This window comes from Penicillium solitum, assembly GCF_028829755.1.
Source record: "Penicillium solitum strain IBT 25940 chromosome Unknown utg000001l_segment0_segment0, whole genome shotgun sequence".
Classification (NCBI taxonomy): domain Eukaryota; kingdom Fungi; phylum Ascomycota; class Eurotiomycetes; order Eurotiales; family Aspergillaceae; genus Penicillium; species Penicillium solitum.
In genome coordinates this window covers 1,128,247-1,146,187 of record NW_027072121.1, presented here as the reverse complement: position 1 = coordinate 1,146,187, position 17,941 = coordinate 1,128,247, and the positions used below count along the sequence as shown (strand labels likewise).

General features: G+C 50.6%; 7 protein-coding genes across 7 annotated transcripts; 4 read left to right on the top strand and 3 right to left on the bottom strand.

The window, feature by feature from the left end:
- Positions 1–597: 597 nt before the first annotated feature.
- spt5 (transcription elongation factor spt5) lies at positions 598–3,915 on the top strand (the record flags this gene model as incomplete). The annotated part of the gene is made up of 5 exons (XM_040952165.2): positions 598–699; positions 763–939; positions 1,004–3,051; positions 3,106–3,284; positions 3,341–3,915. The coding sequence occupies 5 exons, from the start codon at positions 598–600 to the stop codon at positions 3,913–3,915; spliced, it is 3,081 nt and encodes a 1,026-aa protein (XP_040817131.1).
- A 350-nt stretch (positions 3,916–4,265) lies between these two features.
- On the bottom strand, positions 4,266–6,176 carry gmdB (general amidase GmdB; the record flags this gene model as incomplete). Its single annotated transcript, XM_040952380.2, has 5 exons — positions 4,266–4,393; positions 4,442–4,529; positions 4,599–5,477; positions 5,535–5,810; positions 5,874–6,176. The coding sequence occupies 5 exons, from the start codon at positions 6,174–6,176 to the stop codon at positions 4,266–4,268; spliced, it is 1,674 nt and encodes a 557-aa protein (XP_040817353.2).
- A 1,427-nt stretch (positions 6,177–7,603) lies between these two features.
- Positions 7,604–9,189, top strand: N7455_000452 (NAD(P)/FAD-dependent oxidoreductase; the record flags this gene model as incomplete). Its single annotated transcript, XM_040952413.2, has 2 exons — positions 7,604–8,227; positions 8,284–9,189. 2 exons carry the CDS (start codon positions 7,604–7,606, stop codon positions 9,187–9,189), a joined length of 1,530 nt encoding a protein of 509 aa, XP_040817443.2.
- Positions 9,190–9,850: 661 nt separating this feature from the next.
- Positions 9,851–10,299, bottom strand: N7455_000451 (Major facilitator superfamily domain general substrate transporter; the record flags this gene model as incomplete). The annotated part of the gene is made up of 2 exons (XM_040952319.2): positions 9,851–10,090; positions 10,198–10,299. The coding sequence occupies 2 exons, from the start codon at positions 10,297–10,299 to the stop codon at positions 9,851–9,853; spliced, it is 342 nt and encodes a 113-aa protein (XP_040817139.2).
- A 1,316-nt stretch (positions 10,300–11,615) lies between these two features.
- Positions 11,616–13,182, bottom strand: N7455_000450 (Zn(II)2Cys6 transcription factor; the record flags this gene model as incomplete). The annotated part of the gene is made up of 4 exons (XM_040952064.2): positions 11,616–12,389; positions 12,457–12,719; positions 12,785–12,856; positions 12,909–13,182. 4 exons carry the CDS (start codon positions 13,180–13,182, stop codon positions 11,616–11,618), a joined length of 1,383 nt encoding a protein of 460 aa, XP_040817243.2.
- Positions 13,183–13,883: 701 nt separating this feature from the next.
- N7455_000449 (carboxylesterase/lipase family protein) lies at positions 13,884–15,509 on the top strand (the record flags this gene model as incomplete). The annotated part of the gene is made up of 1 exon (XM_040952167.2): positions 13,884–15,509. One exon carries the CDS (start codon positions 13,884–13,886, stop codon positions 15,507–15,509), a length of 1,626 nt encoding a protein of 541 aa, XP_040817496.2.
- A 616-nt stretch (positions 15,510–16,125) lies between these two features.
- Positions 16,126–17,775, top strand: N7455_000448 (carboxylesterase/lipase family protein; the record flags this gene model as incomplete). The annotated part of the gene is made up of 1 exon (XM_040952459.2): positions 16,126–17,775. One exon carries the CDS (start codon positions 16,126–16,128, stop codon positions 17,773–17,775), a length of 1,650 nt encoding a protein of 549 aa, XP_040817405.1.
- Positions 17,776–17,941: the final 166 nt, after the last annotated feature.

The following is a 17,941-nucleotide window of genomic DNA, read 5'->3' as shown; positions in this document are numbered from 1 at the left end:
AGAAACCCCAGGCTCAAAGGCGGCCAAGTACGGCGCCCCAAAGCGACCGCTTACGCAAGGATTATGCCTCTGAGCAACACGACCTCCACGCTCCGTCACTTCAATTCCTCATTTGCCCTTTCTCAAACTACCCCTTACAAGCAGTGCTATAAATTGCGCCTGCATTGTGGTGTGGTTGCTTCTTCTTTCCAACCCCGAGATCTCCATTCCGATCCGTGTTCTTTGTAGGCGGTCGCGGAACTCGGTGATTGCCCGCAGAGCTCGACTGTCTGCTGTGCTCCCTCTTATCTTTCCAGTCGCTTTTCTCTCGTCTGGATCAGCCTCATTTCACCTGACCCTGCTCGGAATTGGCTGTCCATCGGAAAATACCGGACAGTTTGCATCTTGTCATCTACGTCTTGTCTTCCAACCCGCAAGTTGTAGCGCAGTTTCCTTGTATACGGTTTGTCTTGCTTCTCCCATGTTCTCTTTGTCTTTCCAGTTGCTGATTCTCCTTGTGATTGATAGAAATCTCACTGTATTTCAACTGCAGATTACGACTTGCCGAAAGTGGCGACCGGATCATCTACAATAGCACGTTAGACACTATCTAACAAAATGTCAAACTTTCTCAACCAAGACTTTGGGTCCGAAGACGAGGAGGATGATTTCAACCCTATTCCCCAAGAAGAGTCTGATGCAGAGGAGCCCAGAGCCCAGGTCGGTCTACAGATTCCTGCCAAGCCTCAATGGATAAAGCGCTAACAAATGAGTGCGAAACAGCCAGCCAAGAAAGAGCACGCCGGTGGCGATGGTGCCGACGAGGAGGATGATGTGAAGTACCCTCGCGATACACATGCACATGACGAGGAAGATGCCAAGGATGTCGAAGACGACGACGAGGAGAATGAGTTGGACGACGAAGACGAGGAGGAGGAGGATGACGAGGAAGAGGATGTGGTATGTTCTCCATGGAGACCTGGTAATTCACGAGCACTCTATTAACCCATAGTCTCTATTTCAGGCGCGTCCACAAAAGCGAATGAAGCGCGCTGCCAATCCTTTCATCGAAGATGAGGCCGGTGTCGATGATGAGGAGGACGAGGCCGATGACGAGGAAGATGAACTCGCTGAATATGGCATGGAAACACATCCGGATGATCTTGATGCACTGCCCCAAGGCACCGAGACGGACGACCGCCGCCATCGACAGTTGGATCGCCAGCGCGAGATTGACGCCAGCATGGACGCAGAGAAGCAGGCCCAGATGCTCAAGGAACGGTATGGACGCAACCGTGCTGCCGCAACAGATTCCCTTGTGATCCCAAAACGACTCCTGCTTCCCAGCGTGGAAGACCCCAGCATTTGGGGTGGCCGCTGCAAGCCTGGCAAGGAAAAAGAGGTCGTATACTCAATCCAGAAACGAATTGAAGAGCGTCCAGCAGGCTCCCGCAACCCCATTCGGATTATCTCGGCTTTCGAGCGCGGAAACATTATGCAGGGCTGGTTCTACTGTGAAGCGCGCAGGCAGGCCGATGTTATCGAAGGCTTGGAGGCCATCAACTTCTACTACCCATCCCAGAAACTGACTCTGGTTCCAGTGAAGGAGATGCCAGATCTTCTTCGTGTCCAGAAATCGGAAGAACTTTTGCCTGGTGGCTGGATTCGCATCAAGCGAGGCAAATACCTCGGCGATTTGGCCCAGATTGAGGAGGTCGAAACCAATGGATTGAATGTCACTGTGAGACTTGTTCCCCGACTGGACTATGGCATGAATGACGATGCTTTTGGTGCCCCTGCTGCCGATGCTAAGCGCAAACGTGGTGCTGTGAACACCGCCCGCCCTCCCCAGCGCCTGTTCAGTGAGACAGAGGCGAAAAAGAAGCACGCAAAATATCTCTCGTCTACTTCTGGTCTAGGTGGAAAATCATGGAACTACTTGAACGACAACTATGTGGATGGGTTCCTCATCAAGGATATGCGCGTCCAGCACTTGAATGCCAAGAATGTCAACCCCCGGCTAGAGGAGGTTACAATGTTCGCGCGTGGAGGTGAAGACGGAACTGCCAATTTGGATCTGGCGTCGCTGGCCGAGACTCTGAAGAACTCTACCGCTGAAGACTCATACCAACCGGGTGATCCAGTGGAGGTTTACCGGGGTGAACAGCAGGGTCTTATTGGTCGCACAGTGTCAACTCGAGGTGACATTATTTCATTGCAAGTCACCGAAGGCGAGCTGGCCGGTCAGACAATTGATGCGCCTGTTCGAACTCTCCGTAAACGATTCCGGGAAGGTGATCACGTCAAGGTTATCGGCGGCAGCCGATACCAGAACGAACTGGGCATGGTCGTGCAGGTCAAGGACGACACTGTCACACTGCTCAGCGATATGAGTATGCAGGAGATCACAATTTTCAGCAAGGATCTTCGACTTTCCGCTGAGATGGCTGCCGATGGACAACTCGGTATCTACGATGTTCATGATCTCGTCCAGCTTGATGCCGCCACTGTCGCTTGTGTTATCAAAGTAGACCGAGAGTCTCTCCGTGTGGTGGACCAGAATGGTTCTATCCGCAACATTCTTCCTACGCAAATCGCAAACAAGATTACCCCCCGTCGCGATGCCGTGGCTACTGATCGCAATGGCGCAGAGATTCGGAGTGGTGATACCGTTCGCGAGGTTTACGGAGAGCAACGCAGTGGAGTTATCCGCCATATCCACCGTTCGTTCCTTTTCTTGCATAATAAGGCCCAGGCCGAGAACGCCGGTATCGCTGTGGTGCGGACAACGAATGTTGTTACCGTGTCGGCCAGAGGCGGTCGGACCACTGGACCGGATCTCACTAAGATGAACCCTGCCCTGGCGATGCAAACTCCTGGAGGCGGTGCTGCAATGCCACCACCTCGTCGCGGCCGCGACCAGCTGATCGGAAAGACTGTGACTATCCGCAAGGGTCGTTATAAGGGTCTCGTCGGTATTGTCCGCGACGCAGACGACAGCTCTGCTCAAGTTGAACTTTACACATCTAACAAGCCCGTACACATCCCTCGTGACATTTTGACACCTAAAGAGTATGTTCTCCCTCTCTTGTTTTTTTGATCCACAGTCTTTCTAACCTTTTACAGTCCTATTTCCAAACAGCCCCTCTCCATGGGCCGTGGAAGAGGAGGAGGTGGCCCCGGAGGGCGAACTCCATACAATTCTTCAGGCGGTCCTGGAAGAGATAGTTGGGCCGGTGGTCGAACACCGATTGCCGCTGCTGATTCGTCTAGAACACCCGCTTGGAATGGCGCTGCTGCCAGAAGTAAGTACACCCATATTATATTGGAAACGTTGACGAAGATGCTAATCATCATATAGCTCCCGCTTGGGGTGGCGTGAGTGGTGGCCGTACTCCGGCCTGGAAGAACGACGGCTCTCGTACCGCGAACCCCTACGAAGGAAACCGCACCGCATATGGAGGAGTTGGCAGCCGCACCCCGTCCTGGACCTCGGGATCCAAGACACCATACGACTCCAGCTCCGGCTTCGACGCCTTTGCCTCTGGATCCCGCACTCCTGGCTGGAACGCTGGTGGGGCCAACGCAGGAGGCCGTACTCCCGGCTGGAACAGCATGTCTGCCGGCCGAGACCAGCGTGATTTCGACGATGCCCCGACTCCTGGTGGAAACTACTCCGCCCCTACCCCCGGCGCATATGCTGCTCCGACCCCTGGTGCACCAACTCCTGGTGGATGGCCCGAAAGTGCCCCCACCCCCGGTGGAGCTTTCAGCGCGCCCACTCCTGGTGGTCCCTCAAAGCGAGACTATGACGCTCCAACTCCTGCGGCATTCGACGCGCCAACTCCGGCGATGGGTGGAATGGCTGCTACGCCTGGTGCTGGGTATGGTGGTAATGACGGTGGACCACGGTATGACGACAGCCCGAGTCCGTAGTTCTTGTTCTTTTTCTCTTTCAAGTACCAAAAGCTTGTCCTTTCCACACACCTTAAGATATCAAACGGGATAGGACCGGTTTCACATATGTATTCTACCTTTTGAATTTATTTTCTTGCAGAGCAGCAGACGGCGCCAAATGATATTTCTTAGTCACTGAACTTGTATGATCTTGAATGGCTCATTGGTGGAACTTAATATCTCTAGGAAACAAAACAAAACCCCTTCCATGACTTCATGCGCGACGGAGCTAGTACTCCTGAATATCCCAAGGGCGGCAAACCGTCCAAACTTCCATTTGGGAAGACTTACGGGGATGGACACATTGCCATCAGCAATGTAGCATGCCATTATTTCATGCTATAATCGGCCAGAGCCCGGTCGATGATATCAGCTGTCCACAGGCACTTCTCATCTTGGAAGCGCGGCGTGATGACCTGGACAGCGCATGAAGCACCATCCACCTCATCGGGGAGATCTAGTATCTGTCAGAAACATATTCAATTAAAGGGGACGGCTCACTGACAGTCTGGCTGCGCATCATCACTTGTTGTCATAGGTTCGGGATCAAGCTCTTTGGACGCTTTGCCAAATGGAATAATGCATGCCGGATACTATATTGATAGAAGTTAGTATGAGAGTCAAGGCGACAACAGCAGAGCGAGACAAAAAGAAAGACTTACATCCAAGACATTCCACATGACCGTATAAGAAGGCCATCCATAAGTATCATGGCCCACAGCTGTACTCTGAGCTCCAGGAGCCAGAATCACATCAAGTTTCTGATCCACCCATGTCTGCCTCCAGGCCTCATGAACCCGCTGGCGAGCCGCATGTAACGCCAGGATAGTCTCAAACGGTCCTTGACCTTGCTGAGCAGGGAACGGACCAGATGAAATCGGGCTCGCAGCCTTAGCAACCGAAGTTACAGGGGGCTCACCACTGGCCGCAATGATATCCTTGTGCGGGCCATAGGTAAAATACTGAAACGCAATACGCGACGCATATGCCAAACTCTGCGCTTCGTCGTCAACACTAAGTCGGACTATCCGATGTCCTGCGTGCGTCAAGGCCTCAACAGCCCGATCTAGAGCCCTCTTTACAGGCGGGTGGAGCGGGAAAGACTCGTCCTCAGCAAGCACGCCGATGGTCAAGCTTTCGCTGGCGTTGATACTAGACGGGATGGTTTGCCACGGAACCCCGACAGCAGCAGAGTCATACTTCCATGCCTGGCCGTCGGCAACAACGGAACTCATCAGCAGCTTGAGATCGGCAATGCTATGTGCCAGCGGACCTGCGACTGGAACAAGTCCTGGGATCCCCTTCACAGCACCGGAGACCTGTCCACCGAAAGGGATACGGTCGGTTGTGGGCTTGAAGCCGTACACCCCACAGCATAGTGCGGGGATGCGGATTGAACCGGCGATGTCAGTGCCCACGCCCAGAATCGATCCCCGGAAGGCTACTAATGCACCCTCGCCGCCGCTGGACCCACCGGCTGTTAGGGTTGTCTTGTGTGGATTGAGGGTGCGGCCGAAGATGTTATTCTCCGAGTCTGCTGTCTGGGTGATTGTCAGCTTCATGTTTTGAGAATATCCTGCGCCATTTGATATTTTTACCATCATTGTCTGTGGAATATTGGTCTTCACGTATAACACGGCGCCGAGCTCCAGAAGCATCTTCACTAGCGCCGAGTTCGTCGTCGCGGGTTCGTTCTCGAGAAATGCTACATATCCTATTGTTGACTGCACGCCCTCGACGCAGAAACTGTCTTTTATACTAATCGGTAGGCCATGTAGGGGACCAACAGGCTTTCCCTCCCGCTGGAGGTACTCATCCAGGTACCTAGCACGCTCCAACGCCTGGGGGAAGAAGGTCTCTGTGAGACACGAGGTCTACATAAAACATATGTTGAGATCATTCCTTTTTTAATTCTCTCGGGAATACATTGTACTCACAACCTGCTGCGCAATAGCAGCCCTCTTACAAAACGCCGTTGTAACAACCGACGAACTGACCTGCCCCGAGGCCAACTTGTTCAATAGCTGACTTGCGGTATAATTCTCGGTCAAATCCAATTCGACTTCGGAGAGCAGACCACTGCGACGAGGAAGATCAATCTCTAGTACATTCGGGATTTCCTGCGCGAGCGCCAGCTGGTCAGCACTTAGGAGCCAGTCGCGAGGAATCTTCTGCTCGCATTCATGGCGTTTGGCGGCAACTAGGTCTTGCCAGTTGCTGGGGTGTGGTTGGGATGCCATTTCGGAGATGGGGTAGATGTGGTTTCACGTTAGTGACCATCTCCCCTTTTATGTGATTTTTATGTACTTTTCATGCTCGGCATCACGGCATTTACTCACTAGAAGATGTTGCCACCTCCACTTTTTCCACTTGTCTTGACACCCCCACTTGGTGTGGTGATGTTCAAGTGTGTGTCGACCTGCCGCTTTGGGATATCTTGGGGCCGGGAGGAGTCCATGATAGCGCTTGATCGTTTTATTTGCATTGCTGTCGTTCTTGCGGGGTTCTCTTATCACATATTAGAAAAGTAACGTCGTATAGTGAATATCGGCTATAGTAGACTCTAAATCTCCAACTCTCGAATCGGCAATGTAACCCCTCTATCTGCCGTCGGTTATCCAAACCCCTCTCCAATATCAAATTAGATATTGATTATGTTTACTTGGTTACAACATCTTTTGGATTGATATCGGGAGCGAATTATCCAGATAATACACATCGATCCATATCTCCTCCCCCTCGCGGCACATAACACGGAGACACACCAACCCATTCCGCCAACCGTGTAGACCAGGTCTAACATCAAGGCTAAATGTAAGAATAACTATAATTTCTCTCTTAAATATTGTGGCAGGCGGAATAGTGTTAGGATAAACTTGGTATCCCGTGTTCCTGGACCGGGGGCAGGCCGTGGGGGGAATGGCGAGGTGGTAGCTGTTGGATGTACGGACGGTGCAGTGGAAATCTAGAGTCATGGAGTGTGAAACAGTGGGATGATAAGCAGTTTGGAATCGAGAACATAGACAAGAAAAAGAATCAGGATTCCCTACGTGTGTTCCCTTCACTACTATTGCCCAGTCTGTGCCTCTTGGAGCCAACGTCATAGAATGAGAGCTAGATGAGAAAATAAAAAAGGGCTAGTCAGTGTATTCTAAAGATTTCATGATATTCATGATATTCATGGTCTTTATGGCCTCCAGATATGTTCTAAAACTCCCCGCAATCTCCAAATCTCAAACGAGAAGGTTGACCCACCGGCGCGTTATCTTGAACTCTATCAGATGGGGCATATGCAGGTGCCCAGGTGGTATCCACGGAAATGAAAACCTTGGACATAGATTAGCTCATTATCTGAGTGCATAAGTGAATTAGTGTTTCATAGTCAACCCTGGGAAGTGTCATAGGTACCGGGGTAGGCAGGTCCAGCAGGTCACTTCTTATTTGCGATCTGATATTGGCCTGACTATTTCAGCCTCGTGTTTTTACTTTCTTTTTATTTGCTCTCGCACGTATCTTCTGAATCACGCGTAAGACCCCCAATTTGTCTTGTCATCTAGTGCTCTTGCCATTTGCTACTTATTCTCTTCTACTCACCTCTCTTCTTTGACTTCCTTTCACTCAACACAACTTTTCTACCCTGTACCGTGGCTCTGACCTTTCAGCAACCATGCCTTTCGCTACAGATATTCTGACTGACCCTTCGATCTCAGCCTCTGCTAGACAGCAAGCTCTCAACCGCATCTACTCTGACCCGGGTCTTCCCCAGAGTTCGACAACCTCGTCGTTCTGGACCCTGGGACCACACAGCTTCAGCCAGGGAGCTGCAAAGCCTCTCCCCAAGGAAGCTGATGTTGTTATCATTGGATCTGGTATTACTGGAGCATCTATTGCGCGGGCCTTGCTTCAGAACCGTGCTGCAAATTCCTCTTCTACCTCTCATCCATCTGTTGTCATGCTCGAAGCTCGCACAGTTTGTAGCGGTGCAACCGGCCGCAATGGTGGTCACATCCTAGAGACAGCCGATGATTACGGCGAGTTCGCCGATGCCTTTGGTGCCGACGCCGCACGCAAGCTTATCCGCTTCCGATTGGCCCATCTGCAGGAGATGCTCACTGTTGCAGAGGAGCTTGGCATCACTTCTGAGACACAAGCACGAAAGGTTCAGTTCCTGAGCGTTTACTTCGGTGATGAGCCTTGGAAGGCGGCATTGGAGCGTATGAACTGTTTCAAGGAGGGCATGCCGGAGGAATCTGCTGAATGGGCATCTTATGAGGGAGACGCTATCCCGAGGGTACGTTGATATTGCATCCCTGACACCCAAAATTCCGACGCTAATGTTCATTTTAGGAGTTATGCTTGACTCGTGCCCGAGGCGTCATTGCCGGCCCTGCAGGCGCCCTCTGGCCCTACAAATTCGTCGTCGGCGTCCTTACCCGTCTCCTTGCCGACTTCCTGGATGACTTCCGCGTCGAAGAAAATACTCCCGTGACCGCTATTCATGACGATACTGCCGCCAACGGCCCGAGATACAAGGTGGAGACAAGCAGAGGCACCATCACCGCCCGACACGTTATCCACTGCACCAACGCCCATGTCAGCCACCTGGTCCCCGGCTTCCGGGGCCGAATCTTCCCCGTGCGCGGCCAGATGTCCGCTCAAACCCCCGGCGATAACTTCCCGAACCAAGCAGCGGATCATTCCTGGGTCTTCAACTACGACCGTGGATTCGACTACATGACCCAGCTGCCGGAGGGACAGATGATGCTCGGCGGAGGCTTTGCGCAGGGCGAGACTGGTGGCCTAGCGGATCTGGGCATCTCTACTGATTCTGATCTTAGTCTTTACATTGATATCCACTTGTCTGGGGCTCTGCGTGCTATCTTTGGAGCTAAAGACTGGGGCTGCGTGCAAGGCGAGCCGGTGCAGGCGATGTGGACCGGCAGCATGGCATTCAGCTCCGATGGGTTCCCGTGGGTAGGACAGTTGCCTGGGGCTGTGACAGGTCGGTCTGAGCATGGGTCTGAGGGGGCCGAGTGGGTTTGTGCTGCATTTGGTGGAGACGGAATGGTTCAAGCTTGGCTTGGTGGTAAGGCGGTGGCGACTATGTTGCTTGCACGGGATGCTTCGCTGGGTGAGACTGTCAGTGCGGATCTTTCGTGGTTCCCTGAGCAGCTGCTTGTTTCTGAGGAGAGATTTGCTGAGGCGGTCTTGCCGGAGGAGGTTGGGGATGACGTGCACAAGGCGAATCTCTAGATTTCCTCCTGGGATTTGGTGCATTATATTTGCGACTGCTTTTTCGATTTTTCCGCTCATCTGACTACGCGGTATTTTATTTTTCTTACCCTATCATCTTTGATAGTTGAATAAAAGAAAACATTTGTTTTTATGCAGTCTTGCAATCACATTCTTAGTTCTTTTGTCGTGCATATGTTAGGGTTAGGGCTTTTCTCATATGCCAGCTATCTCTTTCAGATCAGGCTTCCATGTTATCTCGAGGCTTAACGAGGAATGTGAAACCTATAACTAGTGACAATTGGCGAAAAGGACGTGCTTTGTACCCCGTATCATGTACCATATCAAGGTACCCCAAAAGCTACTGTATCATCTCGTACAACCTCGGTAATCTCCTAGGAAAGACATCCAATGCCGCAACATCATGGTCATAATGTCAGTAAATGCAGATTATCATTTGTAGTATCCAATGAAAGCTATAATCATCAGTATACTTGATTCAAATGACATCCCGGGGGCATAGGCCAATATCACCCGACTCTCAAATGGCACGACCTATATCAACTCAAGTATCCCAACCCAGGCAACCAGATTCCGTCAACCCCCAGCCGGAAATTCACACCGCAAGAAGAGAAACGCGCCAATATCCAGGTATGACGTAGCCATCCAATGCAGCAAGCTGTCAAACAGCATGGCCACGCTTCACCATATCAAGATACCGGTTTGTCAATGCGCGCCGAGCAGACTTTCCCCAAAGAACCATTGGGATGACCATGCCATTAATGGCTAGACTCATCATTCCGCACGCTATAAACATATTCTGGATACCATTGCGCTGGATCCATGGATTGGTCGCGAATGGAATTGCGATACTGACTGCGTTGCGCATGAACGCCACAACAGTGAAAGCGTCACCAGTAATCTAGAAATGGGTATTAGTACAAACGGCTCACTTGAAACAAAAGATGTATCATATAGGGTGTATCATGTATCTCGAAACGAGATGGGTTTGAAATCAACCAATCATACCTCTCTGTAACTGTCCATGACCAACACCAATGCAGTATCACTAATACTGCCGAGGCCAAACCCGAAGAAGGCACCTGCAATGTTGGGCCAGATCCAGTGCATTCCCTATTATCCAGAAATAAAGATGAATGATAAATCGAATAAGCATCCTCCTTAAACCGAGCCACTCATCCAAAACCTCTAGCTTCAGTCCAAGAATGGGAAAGAAACCCAACGAGATTAACCGATGGACCAAGAATACCCGAATATCACCATCTAAGTCTTCTCTAACGCCTTTAGATCTAGCTAAGGAGTGTAGGAAGTTCTGCTTCTATACGGAGTAATAGACTATCCAATTGAACCATGCTATCCTTAGAGTACCACACCCAGTATGCGCTTAGCGCGGGTTATTAGCCACCGACGATTACTTACTCGGATTCATCGAAGGCATCTATTAAATACCTGGATCTGTCCTCCTGCCGCAGCCCGTTAGTGTTGAGGTGAACAGTTCGATTAGTATTTGAGTTGACTACTAGTGAATACTCATTATAGCATGTAGTTGTTTCAAACCCCATTTCTTTCTTTTTTTTCTTTTTCTTTTTTTTTTTTTTAATTGATAGTTTTTGGTACCTACCTAAGAGTAGTAGTGATAAAGAAAGATACAAAGGAGAGAAATGAAGCTCTGCTGAAGCTAGAGATACTGTACGAGCTTAAGCGCTCCTATCCAACTGTCGAGGTACGTCCTGTGGTATTTTTATAGAACCCCAGCAAAAAATCGCCTAACACTTACTTGATATACGTATTAGCACTTTACACCACTTCTGGTTGCTGCTGTTGCGGCTGGAAATGCCGATTCTCAATTTACATTTTGCCTAGGATGTAACAAGGTATCAAGACTAATAGCAAACATCAAGATCAGTCAGCTCGTAAAGCAGGATGCTGTGCCGAAGTTCAGGACCAAGGAATCAGGCATTGGCTGGCAGTGTGTTGACGAGCAACGGTTTCTAGTAGTGCCTATGAGACTAGGATCAACTGTGTAGGACCCTGTGAGTCGGAGGACTAGGTATGACGAGGGCCTCATTCCTCGGATTCGGTGACGCCATCGTGCTTTCATGAAACAGAATCAATCGATAAATGGCAGTCACGGGTATAGAAATAGAAAGCGCAAAATAATGGGTAGAATCAAAGTGATTCCTGACACAGTGTGGAGTGACGTGGTGTGTGAAGGTGTGTGAAGGTATGCGAAGGTGAATGTTGTAAAGCCAGGACACAGTCCACTTGAGCTACCTAATCTCTATAGGGCTGACTCCAGGGCTGTGACTACAGCTCGGGTCATCCATTAACTCAGCGATCCACTTGAATCACATGGCCATCCTTATCTTATCTCCTGGCCGCTAACTATAGAGGGAGAGAAACATTTGTATTTTAGTCTTACAAAATCATATCAACCCCATCTCCAGACCTTTTTGTCGAGCCAACTCATGCACATTCAGATTTGGTTCTTCCTTCTGCCATAGCTCTTCCAACAGACTAAGAAGAGTTTCACACTGATGAGATCCTAACAACCCCTTCCTAATGGTTTGTTGCCATTCCGGCCTGTGGCACAGGATACCGACTTCCGATCCAGCGACAAACATAGGAAACACAATTGCATTCATGATGTGAACATCTTCGGTTGGGCGCTCAATTGATGCGAGACGGAGAGCATCAAGGCTAGCCAGGATCCGCGCAACAAGAACGGATGTATCTGCCGGACACTTGGCAGGCTGCCGCAATGCCGAGATATTGTCGGGAATAGGAGTAGAAGAGGTGTTAGCTTGTTTTCTGAGGGTCAGGATACCGGCCAGCTGATGCGCCTCCCACAGATAACACTGTAAAAAGCTCCCTGACTCTCCAGGCCAGTCCCAAAGGGTTTGCTCCGTGGTCTCTGTGCCTATCCCAGCAAGGATATCAAGTAGTGTACGAGGAAGACCACTGACAGGCTCAATACCATACCTGGGTGCCGCGGGCTGGCAATACCGACGCCAGATGCCAATCTCTGGAGCCTGGCGACCGACAGAAAAGCAGGCCATGTCCAACACCCCCATCACCTCGAGGAGGTGGATACGAAATTGGGTTGGGGTAGAATGGTGGTGCAGATTATCGAGGCCATGACTCTGCAAGATTTTGTGCATACCTTCCAAATGAATAGTCCAGGGCAGGCCGTGCATCAGCTGAGATCAAATCAGTGTCAGAACCTTAAACCAGAGGATAAGCGAAAAGGAAGTTGAGGTTACACACGCCAATGCTACACAGCAGCAGCCCCGAAGTCAAGGTCCCATCGGAAAGGGTCGTGCTGCACGCTAGTTCTTCTCGAAAGGTCCTTAACGCGGTGTCGAAGTACTCGCAGAACTGAGAGGTGACTGTGCTCGATAGTGCGAGTTGGAATGCAATGCAGATAGAATACAAGGCGCTGGATTCTTGACAAAGTTGTGGCAGACGCGGATGAAGCATGGTATCTCTTGCTGTTGTCGAATGAAGCACGTTAAAGCCATTATTCATGACTACTCGACGTCAGTATCAGTGTTTCAACCTGCCGTGCTCAAATGTGTTCATGCTACAAACTCACATTCATTGAAAAGAGCCTCATCCTCAACTACCCTCTGCGAAACCGCTAGCTCCAACTCCCGACTCGCATCCGCTACAGACCAATCAATATCAAATAACCTCATTATTTTACAAACAATACTAACCGGAATCCCCCTCCAGTTCCACGCATCTTTTCCTCTCCTTACTAAGATCCCTTTGTCTCCCCCTCTGCCTCGACGGCACAGAATTCTTAACCGGTTTGTCAGCTCCAGTAAAGTGGCCGCGCGACGCAATCCCCGTACCCCATCTTAGCCGAACCTCATAGCCCTCGCACACGGTCCCGCGCTCGACACAATTTTGGCAAGAAGGGCGCGCGTTGTCACAGCGACGCCGCCGTCGTTTACACGTCCAGCAGCCCTGGTGTGAGCGGGTCGACATGCCGGATTTGGGGGTGTTGTACTTGGAAGTGGGCGGAAATGTGAACCCACCGTTTAATGCAATGCGGGGGCGTAGATCATGTGGGTTCCCGATAGCGCGTCCGACTGCCTATTTGGGATAGCTCTTTTATGAAAGCAAAAAACGTTCTAGACGATCTTTTGATTCATTTCATAAATTGAAATCTGGCTTGAGATATCAACTTATGACACAAATATCTCGTGAGACATCGAAGTGTCGTATTAATTGGCCAAGGAGCCAATGATATTTACTTCGGTGTGGATTTCCATATTGGGGCTAGTGTATCTCGGACACTCGGCATATCGTCTTCGACTTTTTCCGAATCCCCTTGATTTTTGGTATTCTTGGAGCACATCCACTGTCGATCAACCGGCGCATCAAATAAACATGCTTCTTCAGAAGTGCCGCGTGGCGCATGCGGAGGCTTGACAGACAGCCATTGGTCTCCTCTTACAATACACTCAGGGGCAGTTCCATCTTCAGGCAATCATTGTCCGACATGGGCTCCACGGGGGCTTAGTCTATAGTCCGCGTAATTATCGATTTTCCATGGAACTATTTTGAGTCCTAGGGCTGGTCCTAGGGCTGGATGGATATTAGTGGATTGTATAAAGTCCTGCTGATCGCCTCTTGATTAATTGTACCTCACAGAACAGTCAATCGAGAATATCTTCGAAGTTCCAATGTTGAACTTCCTTCAAATTCTTATTGCCGCCCCGGCACTCGCCGCGGCGGCCAGTTTCCCAGTCATCCAAAGTAACCACGGACCTGTCAAGGGTGCCGCATCGCCTTTCCGAGACGGCGTAACTGTCTACAAAGGCATTCCTTATGCCGCACCTCCGACAGGCTCGAAGCGTTGGACTCCTCCCACCAAGCCCGATTCATGGACCGAGACGCTCCACGCAACTGAGTTCGGCCCCCAGTGTGCCCAGCCATACTCCGACGCTGGTATTTTCTCTTCTGGGAAGAACTCAACCAGCGAGGACTGTTTGACCCTGAACGTCTGGACTCCTACCTACGACACCACCTCCGCTACCGAGATTAAGAACAAAAATCTCCCCGTCTACGTTTGGATCTTCGGCGGCCGTTTCGAAGGAGGCTCTGGAGATGTCATTACCTATGATGGAACCGGTCTTGCTTCTAAGGATATCATTGTTGTTACTATGAACTACCGCCTCGGTGCCTTTGGCTTCCTTGCTCACCCCGACCTGTCCACTGAGTCTGGACACAACAGCTCTGGAAATTACGGCATTTTGGACCAGCAGTTTGCTCTTCGCTGGGTTCGAGACAATATTGCCAACTTTGGTGGAAATGCCAGCCAGGTTACTGTCGGTGGTCAGTCTGCGGGGTCCGCTAGTGCATTGGACATGATGTGGAGTCCTCTCAGCAGCGGTTTGATCCACGGTGTTATTGCCGAGAGTGGTGCTCGTGGACCTCATGATCCTGCCACTGGTAGTGTTGCTACCAGCTACAACACCAAAGACGTTGCTGAGAACTTTGGTGTCACTTTCCTGAAGACTATGAACGTTTCGTCGATTGCTGAGCTCCGTAAGCTCCCTATGGCTGACCTTATCGATGAGGGCCAGTTGATGGAAGACGATTACTTTGACGGCACCGCCTTCTCTGACCTCTGGTCTGGGCCTCCCCGCTGGCGTCCCGTTATTGACGGCTATGTGTTCCGTCACGGATACGGCGAATCTTTGGATCTGGGTGCCCACGCCGATGTGCCCATCATGACCGGCAACAACAAGAACGAGAATGATGGAGGCGCCTCCACCGTTTCCGATTACAAGACCCTGTGGACAAAGGTGTTCGGCAACTACTCCTCTGAGTTTTTCTCTCTCTACCCCGCCAAGACAGATACTCAGGCTAGTGATAACAGCGATGCTGTACTGCTCGATATGGCCCGTGTTGGAACTTGGGAGTGGGCTGCTGAATGGGCCGCCGGTGGTGCGAAGAGTGATGTCTTCGTGTACTACTTCACCAAGGCTCCTGCGGAGAATGAGGAGGGCGGCGCATACCACGGTGCTGAGATCTGGTATGCTTTCAACAACATTCCTTACTCGGACTACTCCAATGTCACTTGGAATGCCACCGATTACAAGATTGAATCTGTGATCTCTGAGTACTGGGCCAACTTCATCCGCACGGGTAACCCCAACGGTGACAGCTTGGTCCACTTCCCTCCGTCATCCAGCAACTACTCTGCTATGCAACTCGGCGAATCTTTCGGCGCGGTTCCAATCGCCGCGTCCAAGAAGCGCATCAGCTTCCTCCGTCGCTGGATGTCTACTTTGCACCAGTACTAAGTAGGGCAAGTTTCACCGTTGATTCTAGTGTTTTTGCCATGTGAGACAGTATTTTTGTTATGTAGTTAAAATATCCTTGCAAGTACTTATGTCAAAACATCCTATTTTTAACATCTCCACCTTGACGCACTCTTTAAACAAGCTGTCTCAGCTTTTAGCAATCTATCAATCAAAAGTACTAGCTTAAGGCTCCACTTCAGGGTTTAAAAAGGTGCTAAACTTATATTAGAGCTAAATATTTAAGTACATTCCGACTACATGACGTGAGCTCTAATGGTTTCACCATCTCCCATCCCCGAATACGAACCCGATAGCCCCGACGCAGATCTGCAACTCCACATTTATGTCCGAAGTCTCGCCCCGACAGTACTTTCAAATTTGAAAGGAGGTATCACTAAAGATGTGGGTTGGACCCAAGCCGTAATCTTCACTTTATTATTCTGATTCGGAAACATGGAGGGCAGATCGTTGCTCAGCAGCCGCGTATCATCCCCTGGAAGGATTTCCATGTCTCGATATATTAGTAACGTGTGCTATAACATTTGAGCTCCCAATCTTTCTCTCTAGTTTTCAGTCTTTCGCTTTGATCTATCTCATCCATTCTTTTAAACCTACCATGAAGCTGCTTTCCACACTCGCTGGTGTGGCAGCCTGCGGCTCGTCCATCGCCTCTGCCCTGAGTCCCCCAGTTATCGACACTCACTACGGTACAATCCATGGTGGTCTCTCCCCCTTCCGCGGAGGTGATAAAGCCTTCGTCTACAAGGGCATTCCTTACGCACAGCCTCCTACAGGTGCAAATCGATGGACAAAGGTTGCTGGTCCATCAAAATGGGGCAAGCTGAACGCGACCGAATTCGGACCACAATGCGCGCAAACAATCAGCGATGCTGGCATCTTTTCCAGTGGCAAGACCACGACCAGTGAGGACTGCCTTTACCTCAATGTCTGGACTCCGGCCTACAAGAACCAGACCAATATGTCCGCTAAGAAACTGCCGGTGCTTTTTTGGATTTACGGAGGACGATTCACCGGTGGTTCCGGTGATGTCAAGACCTACGACGGCACTGGTCTGGCACAGAAAGACATCATCGTAGTGACCATAAATTACCGTCTGGGACCATTTGGATACCTCGCCCATCCCGAATTGACGGCTGAATCGGGCCACAACAGCTCTGGCAACTACGGCATTCTGGATCAACAAGCGGCTCTGCACTGGGTCAACGAGAACATTCAACTCTTCGGCGGTGACCCTAATCAGATTACCGTCGGAGGGCAATCCGCTGGCTCGGCCAGTGCCCTCGATGTTATGTGGAGCCCGTTAGCCGAAGGCCTCGCTGAAGGTATCATTTCAGAGAGTGGTGCGCGAGGAACACACGATCCTATGACTGGAACCGTTGCCACTAGCTATCGGACCAAGACAGCTGCCGAAAAGCAGGGAGTTGCGTTCCTCAAGGAAATGAATGTGACATCCATTGCCCAGTTGCGGAATGTGTCTATGGAGGCCCTGCTTGAATATGACTCGCTCTCCGATACCATTTGGGAAGGAACTCCTTTCGCTAACCTCTCCGACACGTTCATGGAACCACCCATGTGGCGGCCCAACATCGACGGATACGTCTTCACTGACAACTACGCGGAAGCGTTGCGCAATAACTCTCATGCCGATATCCCCATTCTTACTGGAAGCAACAAGGACGAGTCCGGTGCCAGCCCAGACCTGTCGTACACTGCTTCCAACTACCACGCTCTCTACAGCAACCTCTTTGGCGATCTTTCAGAAGAGTTCTTCGCCTTGTATCCCGGTGCAAATACCACCCAGGCATCGGAAAGCGCGAAAGAGTTCTACCGTGATCTCAGCCGTGTCGGTACCTGGCGTTGGGCCATCGACTGGGCTGCAGGCGGCGCAAAGAGCAACGTCTATACTTACTACTTCACTCACGCTCCTGCCGAAAAACGCGAGAGTGGTGCTTATCACGGCTCCGAGCTCTGGTACACCTTCAATAACATTCCCTACTCTTCGTACTCCAATGTTACGTGGAACAGCGCGGACTATGCTGTCGAGAACAGGATGGCTAACTACTGGGCGAACTTCATCCGCACTGGAAACCCTAATGGAAATGGGCTGCCGCAGTTCAAGCCCACTACTAAGACCTCTGAGAAGACTATGTGGCTGGGTGATTCGTGGGGAATGGGTCCCCTGACTATGAACAGCAAGCGCATCCAGTTCTTGCAGAAATGGACTGCTCGTCTGCCAGCTTGGTGATTTTCAGATTTTGGATATGGTCTGTGTGAGCTGTATGGCTAGAAGCCTACATTCATTCTTTTTGATATGTATCATAAATTATAGATCACTCTGATGTAAATAGAATCACTTTTATACCATTATCTCCTAGTCCAATATTCAGCAACATGGGTCCTTGACATAAATC